The 17,164-nt window shown below is 35.0% G+C and overlaps 3 protein-coding genes across 12 annotated transcripts in view; 2 read left to right on the top strand and 1 right to left on the bottom strand.

Moving 5' to 3' along the window:
- The first annotated feature begins 21 nt into the window (after positions 1-21).
- Positions 22-3,131, top strand: LOC138185672 (syntenin-1). 2 transcript variants are annotated; one of them, XM_069124802.1, is made up of 8 exons: positions 22-194; positions 487-552; positions 1,788-1,976; positions 2,049-2,159; positions 2,255-2,490; positions 2,567-2,720; positions 2,800-2,909; positions 2,982-3,131. In XM_069124802.1, the coding sequence occupies exons 2-8, from the start codon at positions 502-504 to the stop codon at positions 3,034-3,036; spliced, it is 906 nt and encodes a 301-aa protein (XP_068980903.1). In that variant the 5' UTR covers positions 22-194; positions 487-501; the 3' UTR covers positions 3,037-3,131. The 2 variants fall into 2 exon arrangements, with proteins under 2 accessions (XP_068980903.1, XP_068980905.1); XM_069124804.1 differs by lacking the exon at positions 22-194 and adding an exon at positions 253-271.
- Positions 3,132-3,937: 806 nt separating this feature from the next.
- Positions 3,938-8,667, top strand: brun (trafficking protein particle complex subunit brun). Of its 3 annotated transcripts, none has more exons than XM_069124774.1 (12): positions 3,938-5,110; positions 5,191-5,464; positions 5,535-5,733; positions 5,807-6,018; positions 6,082-6,280; positions 6,363-6,777; positions 6,856-7,076; positions 7,158-7,512; positions 7,578-7,734; positions 7,812-7,989; positions 8,062-8,285; positions 8,369-8,667. In XM_069124774.1, the coding sequence occupies exons 1-12, from the start codon at positions 4,173-4,175 to the stop codon at positions 8,552-8,554; spliced, it is 3,558 nt and encodes a 1,185-aa protein (XP_068980875.1). In that variant the 5' UTR covers positions 3,938-4,172; the 3' UTR covers positions 8,555-8,667. The 3 variants fall into 3 exon arrangements, with proteins under 3 accessions (XP_068980875.1, XP_068980874.1, XP_068980876.1); XM_069124773.1 differs by having other exon boundaries at positions 3,939-5,110; positions 8,363-8,667; XM_069124775.1 differs by lacking the exons at positions 5,191-5,464; positions 5,535-5,733 and having other exon boundaries at positions 3,939-5,100; positions 8,363-8,667.
- LOC138185665 (uncharacterized) overlaps positions 7,736-17,164 on the bottom strand; it is a 28,211-nt gene continuing 18,782 nt past the window's right edge. For 5 of the 7 annotated variants that reach the window (XM_069124789.1, XM_069124785.1, XM_069124787.1 and 2 more), the window contains 7 exons: positions 16,263-16,419; positions 15,378-15,674; positions 14,992-15,302; positions 14,134-14,483; positions 8,661-13,733; positions 8,108-8,550; positions 7,736-8,033 (listed from right to left, as the gene is read on the bottom strand). In XM_069124789.1, coding sequence (XP_068980890.1) covers positions 13,004-13,733; positions 14,134-14,483; positions 14,992-15,302; positions 15,378-15,674; positions 16,263-16,419 — 1,845 coding nt within the window. In that variant the 3' untranslated portion in view covers positions 7,736-8,033; positions 8,108-8,550; positions 8,661-13,003. The remainder of the gene's footprint in view (positions 8,034-8,107; positions 8,551-8,660; positions 13,734-14,133; positions 14,484-14,991; positions 15,303-15,377; positions 15,675-16,262; positions 16,420-17,164) is intronic. The other 2 variants (XM_069124786.1, XM_069124792.1) reach the window with 2 other exon arrangements.

The following is a 17,164-nucleotide window of genomic DNA, read 5'->3' as shown; positions in this document are numbered from 1 at the left end:
GAATCGACGTTGACACATCCCATTGGAAGAGCTGTTTTGTTCATCACTTGTAGGTTATCAATGATGCTTCAAGTGCCTCTCATGACGTATAAGACGTGTAATTTCGTGTTTTTTACATAAAGTAGTGAAACGTTGACCAGAGGCTTTGTGCATCGTGATAGGAGTATCGTATTTTATTAATCATCTTTTTAGAGGTGTAGTATTTAAACTTGTATCTAGGTATAAACATTTGTGCAAGATGTCTTAGATATCCAGTACATTCATCGCATCGGTATGCAGATGATCGTCGGCTGAATTACGATATTATATATATTATTGCATATTTACTATGTTTTAAATTTCATACATCTATTTCTGTTTTGTTTATACTGTCACTGTTTTAAATTGCGATAAATAATTTTACATCCTTGTTTATTGCCTCATTTCACAATTAACAAACAAATTGTTCCTTAAAAACATATTTTATATAGGTACATTTATTTTCAGCAAAATCTATACAAAATGTCTCTGTATCCAACTCTCGAAGACTTGAAGGTGGATCATATGATGAAGGTAAGATCAAACTTTTAGCTATATATATTTTTAACTATAAAGTTATCCATTATTTCACATATTATATATGTCGGATTACCACTGGGAGTAAGGTTGTGGGCGTCAGATGTATCTTCTCGGGAATTAGCCATTGATGCGGTACAACACAGGTGTAGTTTTTTGCAATAATGGGGTTGTTACAATCTTGGCAGTTAATCACGACGATTAGGCACTCGCGAAGCTAGTGACAATGGCTTCAGGTTCGTTAACGAATCCACAGTCAACGGGATGACGAATGTAATCTGATCCACGTATGACTACAAGTACAAGTAACTTATCTGCAAGAACTCCAAGCCAAAGGAAATAGAAGAGCGAAAAAAAAAATCCAAGTGGAACTGTCCTTACATATTCCTCTCTCCACCTCTCGGGTCAATCTTTGTTTTTAAGGAAAGCCATATAATCATTCTATCCCTTTGTCAGGTACACGTCCCTCCCGTGACCGTGGCTACGTCTAGTGACCCGCTATGTCACCTTGAGCCCGAACCCATCGTCATAAAACCAGGTTGGAACATTATAACTATTTCTTATTTTTTATTGCTTAAGTGTAGCTACAGTAAAAGTCTGGATTAGGGTATTGGGGTTTTTCCCAACATTCCAGACGGAAAGTCCCGCTGTCCTTCCATCTCCGACATATATTATATTTCGAAGATGAAAGGACATCGGGGCTTCCCTTTTGGAATGTTGGGAAAAACCCCAATACCCTAGTCCAGACTTTTACTATAGCTACAGTTAAGTAAGAAAACTAAGAAATAGTTTTAATGTTCTAATCCGATTTTATGACAATGGGCTTGGGCTCGAAGTGACATAACGGGTCACTGAACGTAGCTACGGTCACAGGAGGGACGTGTACCTGACAGAGGTATAGGATAATTATATAGCTCTCCTTAAAAACAAAGATTGACCCGAGAGGTGGGGAGAAGAATATATAAGGGCAGTTCCACTTGGACTGCAGTTCATTCAGTTCATTCAGTTAAGTTTTAAGTGTACGTTAAGTCATACGTGTATCACTTCGTATTCGTCATCCCGTTGACCGTGGATTCGTTATCGAACCTGAATTCGTTACCATCAACATCTCGACCATCCGATCTACGCTATTACTTGTATAAATTCGAGTGAAGGTTCATCAAACGCCCAAAATTCCAACCTTAACCCGACATATATATATATATATATATTAATTTATGTCATATTTGCAGGCTCAACTACAAATGGAGTCACAACACAATGTTCTACCTATATCGCAAGAACAAACTGAACCATCTGCACCTGCGCATAATACCCTTTCTAATATGTTATATCCTTCATTAGGAGAATATATGGGTTTGGAACTTACTGAAGAAATGATAGCACAAAATATGCCCGAATATTCTCGTGTTAAACGGAATGTAAGTGATATAATAGGACTTTAACTAACTTACAATTTACAGCAAAATAACTATAAAAAATCTATGTTTCAGATGTTGGTACGTACACCTATAACCTCAGGTCCTTTAGCAGGTATGGTTGCACCATTATCTGGCCAGTCTTTAGGATTACAGAAAGCACAAGTTACAAATGGTATAAGAGAAGTAAGTATTTTTCCATATTTATGTTATATAATATATATAAAATAGTAGTATCTTATATCTTGAAAAGGAATAATCTTTTTATTTTATCGTTATAGTTGATATTATGCAAGGATAAAGATGGTAAAATTGGTATGAGAGTTAATAATGTAGATAATGGCATTTTCGTATGCCTAGTAAGGCAAAATTCGCCTGCTGCACTTGCTGGGTTACGATTTGGAGACCAAATTTTGAGTATCAATGATGTCTCTGTTGCTGGATATACAATGGAACAAGTTCACAAAATGTTCAGAAACGCTGACATTAATGGCATTAAAGTAATAGTAAGGGACAGGTCAGTTACATATCCTTTTTAGTCAGTAAAATTATAATTGTACTATTTTTTTTTTATTAAATTTTGTCAATTCTAGACCATTTGAACGCACAGTAACAATGCACAAAGATAGGATAAAATATATCGGATTTCAGTTCAGAAACGGAAAAATAGTCTCTTTAATTAAAGATTCTTCTGCTGCCAAAAATGGACTTTTAACAAATCATCAAATATTAGAAGTTAATGGAAAGGTTTGCTATGACATAATAAATTTATATGTGTATTACAGTTAATAAGTTCGAATAATATCTTTTCCACAAAATGGTTTAGAATGTTATAGGGTTAAAAGACAAAGAAGTCACGGAAGAGATTGGGAAAGGCGGGAGTATAATCACGTTGACGATTATTCCATCGTATATTTTTGACCACATGATTAAAAAGTACATTTTCGTTAGTATATAACATTATGTCTAACTATATTGCAAATATTTTATCGAAATAATATTTTTCAGAATGAACAACAGTTTGTTGAAAACACTTATGGACCATTCTACACCAGATTTTTAAAATAGACTTGAATTCGTACTTTAAAGTTAATTTTATATCTTATTTTTTTAGAGATATATATGTACGTCTTTCATATTACTATTACTATATATAAATCAGGTATAGTAGTGCGTTTATATTCCACATATATAAAAAGATATAATAAAAAGATAAAGATATAAGTCATATTAAAAAAATTAATATCTTTATAATACTTATTATTCGATTTTTTTAACTAAAAAGTTAATGGGAATAGTTGGAAGTTTTCATTATTTATCATATATAAAAGGAATGGTAATATATAAAAGTATATTTAAATCGTTCTTCATATTTACATAATACCTAACAAATATGTAATGCTTATTCATTTTATTATTTGGAATATAACCACTATTTATTACTATGTCCAGGGTATCTTTGTTATTTAAATAAGAATATTTGTTAATTCTTTTAAAAAAAAGATCCATATCTTTTTTTAACTATTCAATTTATATGACTATTCAAGTATTTTAAACAATGACGCTTAATTATATTCGATATGTTTGTGCATATTTAAACAATTTCCATAGTATAAAAACTGCACATTACACTTTTAATCTCTGATTTTTTATTACATTTATGTAATATTTCATCATATCAATTTTTTCTATTGATATAATCTTCATAGAATCTTTAGGTAAAAATATAATATTTCGTATTGTATATTAGCAATGTGCCAATTCTGTACAAACTTTAAATAAAATGTATACTCCCTAGAATTAAAAGTTACTCAATACCTATATTTTACTTTGTTTCCTTTCTCATTATTTATATTTTTGTCATTTCTTATCCTTATTTTGTGTTCTTTAATAAGTTTTCGTTCCTCTATGATTACTAATTTCCTCTGCTAATACGTATGTGATATAAATATGATAAACATCTTATAACGCACGCGCATTTGATATGCCTTAAACATGGCAGTTTGTTATTTGTCGTCCCTGCAAGTGTAGTAACACAACAATTATCAAAGTGAAATGTAGTATTAAATATTGTTATGATGAACGCGGGATATAATTGTCGGATTAAAGAATTATCATATATCCGTAATACCGCAGGCAAAGTTATTATCTATGTAAACCTAGGTACCGTAAAGTACTACTAGGAAGTGAGTGATATAAATGCGCTCGGCTATTAGTGTTATTTTGTCGAGTCCGGTACCCGACAACAAGATGTCTCATCCTGATTACGAGCAAACTGCTCATGATCATGCAGCATTGCTTCTACTTTTGAGGCCTATTGGCACACAAATCAAACAAAAGACTATTACCAGGTTATGTGAACGAATAATGAAAGCAGGCAGCAGATTCTCTGTGGTCGATTCTACTGGTGGAACGCGCGAAATTCTTGCTAGATTCGTTAGAGAACATCCTGTTGAAAATAACGATTGGGGAGATTTTCAAACTCACAGAAGATTGTTAGGGTTAATTACTTTTGGCAAATACGACAATCAAGTGGAGTTAAACGAGTTGTGCAGAGTCCATGAGACTTTAAAAGTAAAGTACAGTGCTACATTGTATGATTCACGTGCTATTCTTTTTGGGCCATTAGAATCAAATAATGCTCATGAACCACCAGCATCATATAGTACACCTTCGAATTTCAAAACTAGAGCTGTATTTTATACAGATGAGACATGTCCTGATCTCGAAGTTCATGTAATGGAGTGTCTCAATTCTTTATTCTGGATATTGGAATCCAAAAGATTAGAAAGATCAAGAGAAAAGATAGACCGGGTCTCTCTTTTACTAGCTCCTTTTGAAAAGAAAGATTTCATAGGATTAGATCTTGAATCTAGGAATAATAGAAAAAGATGTGTAGGTCGCATGACAAAACATTTGGGTGATTTATGTCTCCAAGCTGGTTTACCAGCAGATGCTTTGAGCAATTATAATTCTGCAGCTAGCGTACTACAAGCTGTAAATGACTGGTTGTGGCTAGGAGCAGCATTTGAAGGTTTATGTGCTGCATCTGCTTTAGTGCTATATCCAAATATGTGTAGAAGTCTTCCATTGCAGAGAAACTCTTCTCTTCAGGAAGGAAGTCCAGGTAAGCAGAGGTATGTATAGAATAAATTAATTTCAGAAATGGAAATTTAATGCTTTGGATAAAGAATGGATAATATTTCACTATATATAGAAGAGGTTCACAAGCTGTGGCAACTTTGCTATCACCCCCAGCTATAGAGGTGGTAAAGAGTAATATGCCACATATTTTGCTACCTGAAGAAATATCAAAAAAGTATCGCGAGGCAATAGTACATTACAGTAAATATCAATATGCTGGAATAATTGAGACAGAAGCTAGCTTTAAGGCTACAAGAATTTCAATAGAGCAAAATTGTACTTTACAAGCTGCTTCATACTTAAATAATGTCATACTTATAAATTTACCATTAAGTGAGCAAGAAAAAGTATGTAGTTTACGCGAGAATGTTATTAATTTACTAAATGACAATAACAAGAAATTATACAATATTTTAGATTGATCGGTTCACTACATTATCAGATTTATACACAAGTTTTGGTTTCATAAGAAAAGCATCATTTTGTCTAAGATTAGCTGCAACAAGACATGTATCTCAAAATAATCCTAATCCAGATTGGCAACAGTGTTATAATTTAATGTTACAAGCTACTTCTGGATTTAAATTGTCCTTAGATCCTGTTGATATGTCTCCTGGTAATTTTTTTTATGATATAATTTTGCATCGTGTCGTAACGCGTTAGCGTTAAGGGAAAATTTGTTTGTATAGAAAACCATAGAGGCTGGCCAGTTATACAAATTCAGGTAATAAATGAACTTGTTACTGCCGCTAATCGCATGGGTAATCCAGCATTGGCGACGAGACACATGACATTTCTACTTCAAACGATGTACAATTACTTAACTCCTAATGAACGTAAAGAAACTGCTTTGCAACTTCAAAATGTATCTCAACAATGCGAAGGCGCTCCCGTACCTCTCGTAAGTTTTAGGAAAATGTTAGGATAACGTTTTCAGTGTTGAAAGTAAAATTGTTCCCAATAGGTTTTAGATTCTGGGACAGTTATACCGCCTGCTAATTTAACGAATATTCCAAAAACTAAATCATTTATTTTAAAAAATATGCAACCACATCTTCAACCTCAAAAGATTGAAAGAGTCAAAGAAGATCATGGTCCATTTTTATTTACACCCATTAACTTTGGATCTTTAGAGAGGAAAAATATATCTAAGAGTAAAGTTGGTACGTGCATATATCGATTAGATGTTGCCTACAAAATTATATTATTTATAATTTACTATATAATAAATATAAATGGTTACAGATTATTTATGGGTTGAAGGTGATATTTGCGAAGTATCCATGCAACTTATTAATCCCTTACCGTTTGAACTTCACGTTTCCAATATGAGGCTTCTTACAAATGGTGTAGTATTCGAGTCAATTCCCGAAAGTATTACGCTTCCTGCTGAATCAGGACCAATTGCGGTAACATTAGCGGGCAGGCCTAAAGAAATTGGAGATTTAGAGATTCTCGGCTTTAGTACGCATACATTAGGGGTGAAATCAAATTGTAGATTAAGGTATATGGAGGGAATGGTTCACTCTCAATATACTGTCGAGGTAGTTCCAGCTTTACCGAGAATAGAAGTAGTCACAAGTTTACCTCAAACTGCAAGCTTTAGCTCCGGAGACAATATAGTGACTAGCGCAAGTATATCACTATATGGTGGAGAAAGGTATGTCTATTATAAATAATTATAATAATAAATATATGACCTTTATACTGGAACCTAATAGCCATTTCTATGCTGTAGTGCCGAATGTACTGTAACAATTACAAATATTGGCCAAGTTCCTATCGAAACAATCGAACTATCAATACAATCAACATTAGACACATTACTCGAAAGTAAAATATTTAAATGGAGCGATAAAAATTTTATGGCACAGTTACCCATACAACCCGGCGCTAGTGCCAGTCTTACATTGTATTTATATGCGGCTACAGATTTTATAGCACCTACATCGCGAAATGGTAATATGATATATTGCTTCTATCTTTTTCTTTCAATACAATGACAGTGTAATAAATTATTATATATTAAATATCTTTTAGATATTAGCAGCAGTACGTATCTCAGTCAGCCTAGCAGCTTAATGTCTCATTCAGGACACAGCTCATTACCATCTAGATTAAGTTCTCCGTCGCATACAAAGAGACAATCCGAATTAACTTCGTCATTCAGATCAGGTTTAAGTTCTCATTCGGGCCATTCTTCTTTGGCAAGTTCGCGTTTATCCAAGCTTGCAGTTCCATTACATACTTCAAATGTCGAAGGGCAATTGAAAATAAAGTATTCGGGTGGCACAGGTCTAACGGCAGGTTATTGTCGTATATCATCAGTTTTTATCACAATTGAGATGTTGCCTAGTGTACAAATTACAAATTGGGATGTACTTCCGGCAGAAACGTAAGCGCTTAACGAAAGAGTCATATCTCATATTTCGATCTAAATACGTATATGTATATTTCCAGGCCGTCACAGTTTTATCTCGTGTTAGATTTAACAAATATGACTAATCATGAAATGGAATTGCATTATACACAAACTAAATGTATATACATGGAGGGTAAAGAGCCTTGTAGAATTCCTGTACCGGTTGATAGATGTCCACTTAATAAATTATCAATGGTAATAAAGAATATCTTTTATTCATATTACAATTAAGAAATCTTACAATTAACAAATAGTTTCTATTTTATTGATAGTTAAATGGGGCAGGTGATATCGGAGAACTACAAAAAGTTTGTTCCGAACATATAGCTTCATTAGTTGACTTACGGTGGCAATTATTGGGCACGGAATCGATCGGTAAAGCAACCCTTTCTGGCATCACTCTCACCCAAGATATGTTGGATCTCGTTAGAATGAGTCCCTTACAATGGGGTATGTTTGAATAATTGTCGTATAATTATGATCCTTTAACTACCCTATATTAAATTGATAAATGTTTTTCAGAAATCAAAATAAACGATGTAACTGTAAAGGCACAAGATGAACTTACGTGTAGTTTAGGTGAATGCGTTAGTGTCGGAATAGGGATATGTAATGCTTTGGAACATCCACTAAGTGATCTTATGTTAACTATAAATTTTTATCAGGATCACCATAATGGTGTAAATAATTATCAATTAGAAACGAGATTATCCATTGCTGGCGCAAATAGAGTCATGCTTCCAGCAGTAAGTTATTTTAGTGATAAAAATATATACAGTCCTAATAATTACATTTCCTTCTCTTTCTTTCTATTCTTTTTTAGTTACAGGAATATGGACGAGTTTATCACGAATGTCGTGTAGTATTCTTTACAGCTGGACAGTATAAAATAGATATTCAATGTAGTAGTAAAGAGTCAACTCCAAATACGCCAGTTCTTTGTTCGGAATTGATAAACGCTGGACATACGTGGCGTTATATACCACCGATAGAAATAACTGTCGATGATTACTGATGTAAATGAAATTATTAAATGTGTGATTTATTAGACAGAGAGAAAAATAAAATGTATTTATGCTTTGTTATTATCACTGTATGCAGTAAGATGTAAAAACTTTTACTTTTTTTAATAAACTATCAAAGAATAGTTGGTTTCTATGAATATTCCATTTCAATATATTTATATTTTACATATTTACTTTACAGATATGCCGCTACACGCGCTGCCGGTAAAAAGCACATTTTTACCACTGAGCAGCACACTCAAAATTCTATTTTGTTCTTCTGCAATTTGCCTTATATAGATTTCAACGATAACTTCGTCAATAAGGTTTCCTTTTCTTTGATACAAAATTTTTTCGAATTTCGCGAAGATTATTTCTGGCTAAATATAACCCCAACCCCAACTAAAGTCTCAGTTTAAATTTTCTTTAAAATCGAACCTTGTGAATTAGTCTCTCGAATGTAACATACGTCACTGCACAACTGTCTTGACGCATTTTTGCTTATGAAAATAAGTTGATCAAACTGCGCGCCATATCCTAGGGACGTTTTTTACTCTCCAAAGAAAGTTCTTTGCTGTAAATGGTTGGCCGTTCGTTACTAGTTACTAGTAGATATAGATATTTTTGGACTTTAGGTAAAATGGAAGGGTAGAAGATTACGGTCATATGAATCATTTATATGGCCGTGTAGAAGATATAGTTTATAGGGCAATCCTTTCGCTAGCTAATTCAAGGGCAGTGCTGCCAGTCACCTCAAGGCTACAATGCCATGTGATTTATAATTAAAGCCTTATCAATATCGCCCTTGTGTCGGAGGTCAGGGCAGGAATGGTTGTGTGTGTTCATGTGTATGTGTGTGTGAAATGAAAATGAGAATGTGTGGTCTCCTCCGTAATCGACGGAACTGCCTTTGAACAAACTACAGAAGGTATTTACCCCATAGTATATTGGCTTTTTTTAAAAATATAAACTAGGACGTGTGGCTGATACTAAATTATTGTATTTCACTTTATCAAACTATATCAATACCACAATTTGATTATGGTATTTATGATTAATAGTTACATACATAAACTCGAATGCAAATAATAAATAATACATTTGTCGCGTTAAAACAAAGTACTGTATGTAACTTAACGATTCATACAAATCTAGTTATTTGTTTTACGTTAACTTACAGTTCAAAGATAGTAATAATTAATAAAATCTTTATATGTTGGACAGATGTTGATAACTTACACGATACTTTTGTCATCACCATATTTACAAAATGGTGTTAATCCTCGTAGCTATTCATTTAAATGGAGACATATAAATAGATGTACATATAATATACATACATATATTGTCTGACATTTAACATAGAAAAAATCAGAGTGCGGGTCATCTGCTTCAAGGCTTACTCGTTGAAAAAATACTGCGTTCTGTGATATGAAATTCGACTGGAACAACGCGCGATTTATTTTCCTTCCATCGGCATATTATATCATAATGCCGCCTTTTACTGTTATTTTATTTCCATGCGCCTCGTTTGTACGACATGTAGTCACTGGTAACTTTAAAGAGAAGCATAAGCCAGAAGACAACACAGTGAATTGTTTTTTCCGAAAAATCGTTCGTGCGCAGAAAAATATGAGATGCATATATTTGCATGAAGTTACAGGCACTCAAATCAGCTACACTGTTATTCTTTTTTTTCTCAATTTCTTTTTTTTTTTCGGGTTTAACCCACGTCTTCGAGCTTATACTCTGAATCTCGTTTTAACGAGGCATGACGTTCTAAAGAGAAGTATTATTTGGCAATGGACATATTTAATGACACGATTATAATTGACTATCAGACTGCGTTACGCATACGTACAACTTAAAATAATAATGACGCGGGAATGTTAATTATTTAAAATATGCAATGCTTCGCTTTCATTTTCATTTTAAATCGCAAAATTTCCAACTCGTTAAATTAAACTGCACGTCATACGGAATCGTTTGAACTCGTCTTAAATATGGAACATGTACGTAGGACAATCGAAAATTCGACGGCGGTATACTAGTATGTATACTTCGTACGACTAATTAATTAACTATGGTTACTAGCTGCTTGGCAAAATGGTCAAGATTATGGGCAACGATCATGCATACAATGCAAAAATGGATCACGGATTAATACTGTACATACTAATATGTATATCTGAAAATTAACAAATTCTAGGTTAGGAGATTCTAGGAGAAAAATGACATCACGAAAAAACATTTATCTTAACGTTTGTACACTGATTTTGTGAAATGTAAAATTGACTAGTGCTACGAATGGAAAACTTTAATTTTTCGGGTGCCTGCGGCCTCTAGCTGAATATTACCAAATATTCTTACTAAACAGAGCGTTTAATTCAACAAAGGATACTTAATATGCACCTATACATATTGCACATGCCCTTTAACCAATCGTAGCTTTGTTATCTTAAAACATTTTACGTGTAAAATTAACTGTTAGCCAAATAACCTTTCCTATTTGTAAGTATATCTAAAATTAAAATTATTATTATTGTACCTCTAAAAATGACTAAAAATTATGATTTTTAATATTCAGCCTATGAGGTGCCACGTTGACCTTTGCTACTATATGGATGGATTACATGTATTGGGCCTTTGCGGGCATAAAAACTCTACATGAACAAGAGACCTCCCATATTTTATCGTTTCTTTCACTTATGGTATATATACCGGATCTATGATACGCTACCGTCATAAATATAATCATAGTGGAGACTTTTTGACTTCAATGATTCGTACCTTTGTTTTATATTCGCTAAAACGTCTTGGAACACAATAGTTTTTCTTTTATATACGATTGTACGTTTCGCGCGTTACAAGTGTCTCCTTTCGTGATGAAATTAAAAGAAAAACTCGACACAGTTATCTTCATTGATAGCTTCCTTAGATTCTACTCTAGTTCACGTTTACCGACGAAATTTCACTTAGAGTCATCTTTTTTTTTTTTATAAAAATCTAATCTCCACAGAATAATTGAAACGTACTTTAATTATTCACATTGGGCACAATCACACACCGATTTCCATTAATATTCAGAATGCTTTTAACGTCGATCGTTACACTTCGAACTTATGGATATTAATTCTATTTTATTTTCTATGCATATCCGTGTTCACAGTCGATGGCAGTTAAGCGCAGATCGGGCGAGATTTCTGATGTTATTATTTTATATCTTTAAATATCGCGTCAAAAAATTTGAATAATCTAGCACTCCGTATTACACGTCTATCTACCATAGTATGAAAAATTATATCATTTATGGTAAACCTAGGATCTAACGTATCGATCTTAATCGTAAATTTTTATAACATTCTATGAGACTTATTGTATACCACTTAAGACTGACAGGACGCATTCGTAGATAAAGGGTTGGTTATTCATTTCACTCGTGTTTGACTTGCGCTTTGGTATGAACATCTGTTCCATGTGACTGCTTATTTCGTTATAAATAAATAAAACCGTAGAACAATCGTCTTAAATGAACCGGTTCAATATGAACTTTCCATGTATCTACGCGTTTCCATTCACTGATCTACCGTAAAACGTTTTGTGTACTACTACATTTATTATTAAATGTAAGTAGCAAAGTAAACGAGTAATAAAACGGAAATAATTAAATTATTATAGTTTAATGTAAGCAATATAGTTTAATATAGTTAAAGAAGAATATTTTAAAGAAGATACTGAAATAACGATAACTATGTTCAGTTTAAAATCTGTCGCTGCAAACTCGAGTACTTCGCTGTCCTAATCACATTTGATATTGCACGATAAATTATATTAATTGCATAATTTCCGATATCGATACTTCAAAGAGCTGAAGACTTTTTATAATTAAACTTATTAAGAAGCACGTAAATGCACGTCAACGAAACAGATACGTTGTCTTCGATAATAAACGCAGTAAGAGATTAAGAAATTCCTCTAACTACAACGACGTAACATTTGGAGACCATAGGTGAAGAATATAATAAGTATATTTCTAATGATTCTCTGATTTTGATGTTACCTCGTGATTACAATTTATTAGATTCAAACATGTAAATCTTTTAAAATTAACGATGAGTTGACGAAGTTTTGTGTAAGGCAAAGATATAATTATTAAGTCAAAAGCAACATTTTGATATTACAACAATAATTCTAAAATTTTTAAAACCAAATAAAAAGATAATTTTGGTAACACGAGGCGAATTGATAACGTGCCGAATCTCGAAACTCTCTATAAAAAGTGTGAAATTTGGCTTATCGTATTCTTCCCCTGCAGTCTTCATTTGGCATTAGGAAATTGCGTTTATCGATTATTCGCTCTTCAAGAGCAACAGGCAAGTCTTTCAAAGAAAATCGATCGCTCGATTTCATGGAACTATTCGTGTAAAAATGCATAAAACCAATAAACATACTTATCGTTTTTAAAAAATGTGTGGTGCTAATTGCAATTTCCACAAAGAAACGGGCCTCGCGAACACCGTCACCTGACCCTTTTCTTTCCCGCCAACTAAAAAAACATAAAGCGGTGCTGGTCCATACGATGGTGTCTCGGTTTCCTTGATGTCAGCCGCAGCAACCTTAGCTCGTTGTCTCTCGGCTCTCGACGCACTCACTGCTCTCCTCGATGGAGAGCCTAATGGTAAACTTTTAGGCGGCGCTCTTGGTACCCTTTTGATTTCTTGAAGTTCTAGTAATTCCGCAAACGTTTGCGAGGCCGATCTGCCCGGTTCGTCCTCCAAGACACTGTCCGGTGGACTGTTCAATAATCTCGCGTACTTGCCATCCTGAGATTGTTGCTGTTGCTGATGATGACTCTTCGTTTCATCCAGTCCGAGGTAATTTGGATTACAAAAGCCGAATTGACCTTCGCGTATCGTCGATGGGGTAACTATGGGGCGATACTGTTTGCTCTTTCGTCCTGATTGCCAATCGTCGTCGGCGAGTGGATCACCGGGACTACGGGCTTCTATACTCGCGTAGTCCGACGTCGATTCTTCACCTTCTTCTAAGTCAGCGAATCGAACCGACGCGGACGTAGGAATTTTTGACGTGGTCGGTGTTTTTGGTGTTTGTAGCGCCGCTTCGTAAAGGTGTGAGCTGTAACTCTCGCCTCGTGTCGGCTGACAGGCCTGATGCACAGCCGCGAAGTCTCTGGAAATTTCCAAGGATCTTCATCTCTGTACTCCTTATGTAACTTTCGTTGCGATCGTAACGTAGTAGATTGTAAAGTAGGTGGAAGCGATATAGTAAAGGAAATTCCGTCGATAGTGAAAATTGATAGATTTCAATGATGAAGAATAGAATGCTGAGATATTACAAATTTTACTAGAAAATATATTTAATTTGAAATTAGTAATTTACATCGATTACTAAAAATAAGTAAAAACTAAAAAGAAGGTGCTCTATTTTTCAACGCAAGTGTATACACGTATGGTTGTGATTACATCGGTCGTTGTTACCAATTAATACTTTATTTTACGGATCGTATCGCTTTTTCATCCACCTAGTGACGCTTCCGCCTACAAAAATAGCAGTACGAAAGTGCACTTACCGCCTTTCCTCTTGAACTTCTATCAGCCTAGAGGTAGGAGGTTCCTTTCGTTCTTCGTTGTCGCTATTTTCGTCTGGGTCGACGAAAACAAGCCTGGCTGCTTCTACAGGTGTCAGGACCGGAGTGGGCAAGGTCAGAGCGCGGAAATTCGGTACCGAGATAGGATCTCTTGTCATGCCGGGACCACCGGTTGCGTTGTTGCAATTGTTCGTGTCCACGTTTTTATATGTTGTTTCCGGCGGTTTCTGTCTTCTACGAGCTAACGTATTAGCGCTTCGTGATTTCACCATACCCGTAGATGGCTCGACAACCTCGGAGTCCACTTGCTGAAACGGATAGTACGTATTCGCCTGCAGGCAGGCTCATTTGTCACATGCGTTTTCTGTGCAGATATAAAGCTTGATACGTGTGCATATAATACGAGTACGAGGGAATGGTAAAAACAAACTATTTTTTTATAAGTATCCGGGCACTTTGTTTGACGTGTATTTCAACGGTATTCGATTTTGACCAGAGTATACAGATTAGGAGAATGTAATTATGTCGAAAATGCAGCAGAGTTAATTTCTGTTGTAATTTAGAAATTACAGAATTTGAAAATAAGGAGCTTGTCAATTAACAAAATAATTTTTAAAGGTTTGAAGGAAATTAGAAACACAGTTATATTATCGCATACCAATTGACTATTAAAAGTCAATTTAATCGCGTCGTAATCTATCGTACGTAACTATGGTAGTTATAAAGGATAAAATTACAGCGATTCGATTTATTCACTATTTTGTAATTGAAATACACCTTGTTCAATATAGATAAATGTCCGGATACTTAATACAAACATAACTAAAAAAGGAAACATACCTCTTGCGGACTTTCCTCGTTGTCATCTTGGCCACTTAAAACGGAATAGCTGCACTTTGTCGGATGACTTAGCCGCGATAGATTAATTTGCGACAATTTCGAAATTTCTTTAAGAAAGCTCGGTCTAGCCGGTGCTTCATTGGGTGATATCCTATTGTTACAAAGTCTCGTCCTTTGATTTCTCGGTTTTGGTTTCGAATTGTCGATATTGGTCCCTCGAATTATCAGTTCGGAAACTGCTAATGCAACGCTTTCCGCTCTTGGCTGGGGTTTAGGACCTGGCACTGATAATTTCTCCCACGTTTCCGTACCTTTCAAGAAGTTTCACACCTCGTATCTTTTTCGACGAACAAAATCGTTGTGCTACTAATGTTTGGATTTTTTACCGAAATGAAACCTCCATAGTTCGTTCGTAGCTAGACCACCGCTTTCTCCACCGAAAATTAGCATACAACTGGGAAGCCTGCAGGCTGCGTGTCCATGTAGAGGTCCTGGTCCTGGTTTGTTCTTCAACAGACACCAGGAAGCGGTCTTCACATCCCATCGCCAGCAATCGCTTCTCTCTTGTAGGTCGGTCATACCCCCATAAATGTACATGGCGTCACCGTGTAAAACTGCCGAGTGTTTGTGCCTCGCTGCTGGCCCGCTTTCGCTGGAGGAAAGAAGATGCCACGATTCCGTTTCTAAAACGTACATTATCGATCGTATCGTCAGCCACCTTTCAAAATATGTACATCATTAATAGATTTCCGATTCTTACGCGCTTATGGGAAATTTCAAGATGCGAGAATATACATACAATACACATAATATTCAAATATACAGGGTGGTTGGTAACTGGTGGTACAAGCGGAAGGGGGGTGATTCTACGCGAAAAAAGAAGTCGAAAATATAGAATAAAAATCATTCTTTTTAATTTTTCTTTTTTTTACATTTTTCCATCGAGACAACGATCTACAGTGAGATCCGTTATAACGAGACGTGATAAAGTGCACGCGTACCGAGCGAAAATTCAAAGTCGATTTTCTCGAAAACAAAGTCTCAAACGAAAAATTTTTATTCTATATTTGCGACTTCTTTTTTCGCGTAGAATCAGCCCCTTTCCGCTTGTACCACCAGTTACCAACCACCCTGTATATAAAATAAAGTATAAGAAACGAAGTGCATTGGGTGAAACATTTTGTCTAAGCGCTATTCGTTTAATTGCTTCTACAAAGATATGAATTTGCATAAATGTCAACAGTTTAATCGTAAAAATTGTGAAATTTTACCGAAATGGAATGCCCACAATTCTGGAGAACTGCCACGTAGATCTTGATAACCACCGTAAATGAGCATCTGACCACGATGAACTAAAGCAGTATGGCCTCTTCGACCTCTGGGAACCGCACAACCTCTCTGCGCTCTTACTTTCCTCCACATGTTGGTCTACAAATAACAAATTCTCGAATGTACAGAAAAATCCGGATACTTCTTGTACTCGTCAAACGTTCGAGTATTTAGTTGATATTCAAACAAAGTATTGAAGCGCTTGTAGGCGTCTTTAAGAAGGAAACGTTTTGAAATTTTATTGGCATCGTAATAAAATCCAGGTGCCACAATTATATTGATAAAGTTTGACGATATTAGGCTTTTAGTCTTTTGGTAATCTTAGCGAGTATCAAAGGGTTAATCATTCGAGTCAGGTGACAATAGACGCGAGAATTCTCCAATTTCGACCAGACTGAAGGTTTCTGAATGGCGGATATAACTGGGGTTGCACGTAACAAAAGGCACACAAGAGTTCTAATTCGTCATTCCCCTATTTTGTCGTTCGAGTAGATTCCAGCTTGATATCTCAGGTCTAATGACAGCTTCTTCGGCATTATCGTATTTTGAATTATTCAAAAAAAAAAAAAAAAGGGGGGCGGAATGACGTGTAGAATAAAGAGAAGCATAAAATATCGTTAGTTGGTTAAATGCATCGATCTATTTTTAATCGTTTACCTTGAAAAAATACTGATGAAAATATGTAGGACATAAGCAACGCACGATTTGTTTTCGAAGGATAGCGGCGCTCTCCTCTATTTACCTGTTCTATATTTAATAGAAACATAACCGATGTCCGTATGTATTATGACATGAGAATGAGAATTTTCGACCGCATTTAAATACGAAGACCACAGAAGAACAT

This window comes from Bombus flavifrons, chromosome 12, assembly GCF_040668555.2.
Source record: "Bombus flavifrons isolate JBK064 chromosome 12, iyBomFlav1_principal, whole genome shotgun sequence".
Classification (NCBI taxonomy): domain Eukaryota; kingdom Metazoa; phylum Arthropoda; class Insecta; order Hymenoptera; family Apidae; genus Bombus; species Bombus flavifrons.
This window is presented reverse-complemented; position numbering and strand designations above follow the sequence as displayed.

Bases quoted from the DNA above. Each gene is read 5' to 3' on its own strand.
- LOC138185672 (XM_069124802.1), top strand. From the start codon at position 502: ATGTCTCTGTATCCAACTCTCGAAGACTTGAAGGTGGATCATATGATG. The intron at 2,160-2,254 runs GTAAGTATTTTT...TTATCGTTATAG, and splicing joins TTACAAATGGTATAAGAGAA to TTGATATTATGCAAGGATAA. The intron at 2,721-2,799 runs GTTTGCTATGAC...AAAATGGTTTAG, and splicing joins TATTAGAAGTTAATGGAAAG to AATGTTATAGGGTTAAAAGA.
- brun (XM_069124773.1), top strand. From the start codon at position 4,173: ATGCGCTCGGCTATTAGTGTTATTTTGTCGAGTCCGGTACCCGACAAC. The intron at 5,465-5,534 runs GTATGTAGTTTA...ACAATATTTTAG, and splicing joins CATTAAGTGAGCAAGAAAAA to ATTGATCGGTTCACTACATT. The intron at 7,735-7,811 runs GTAATAAAGAAT...TTTTATTGATAG, and splicing joins CACTTAATAAATTATCAATG to TTAAATGGGGCAGGTGATAT.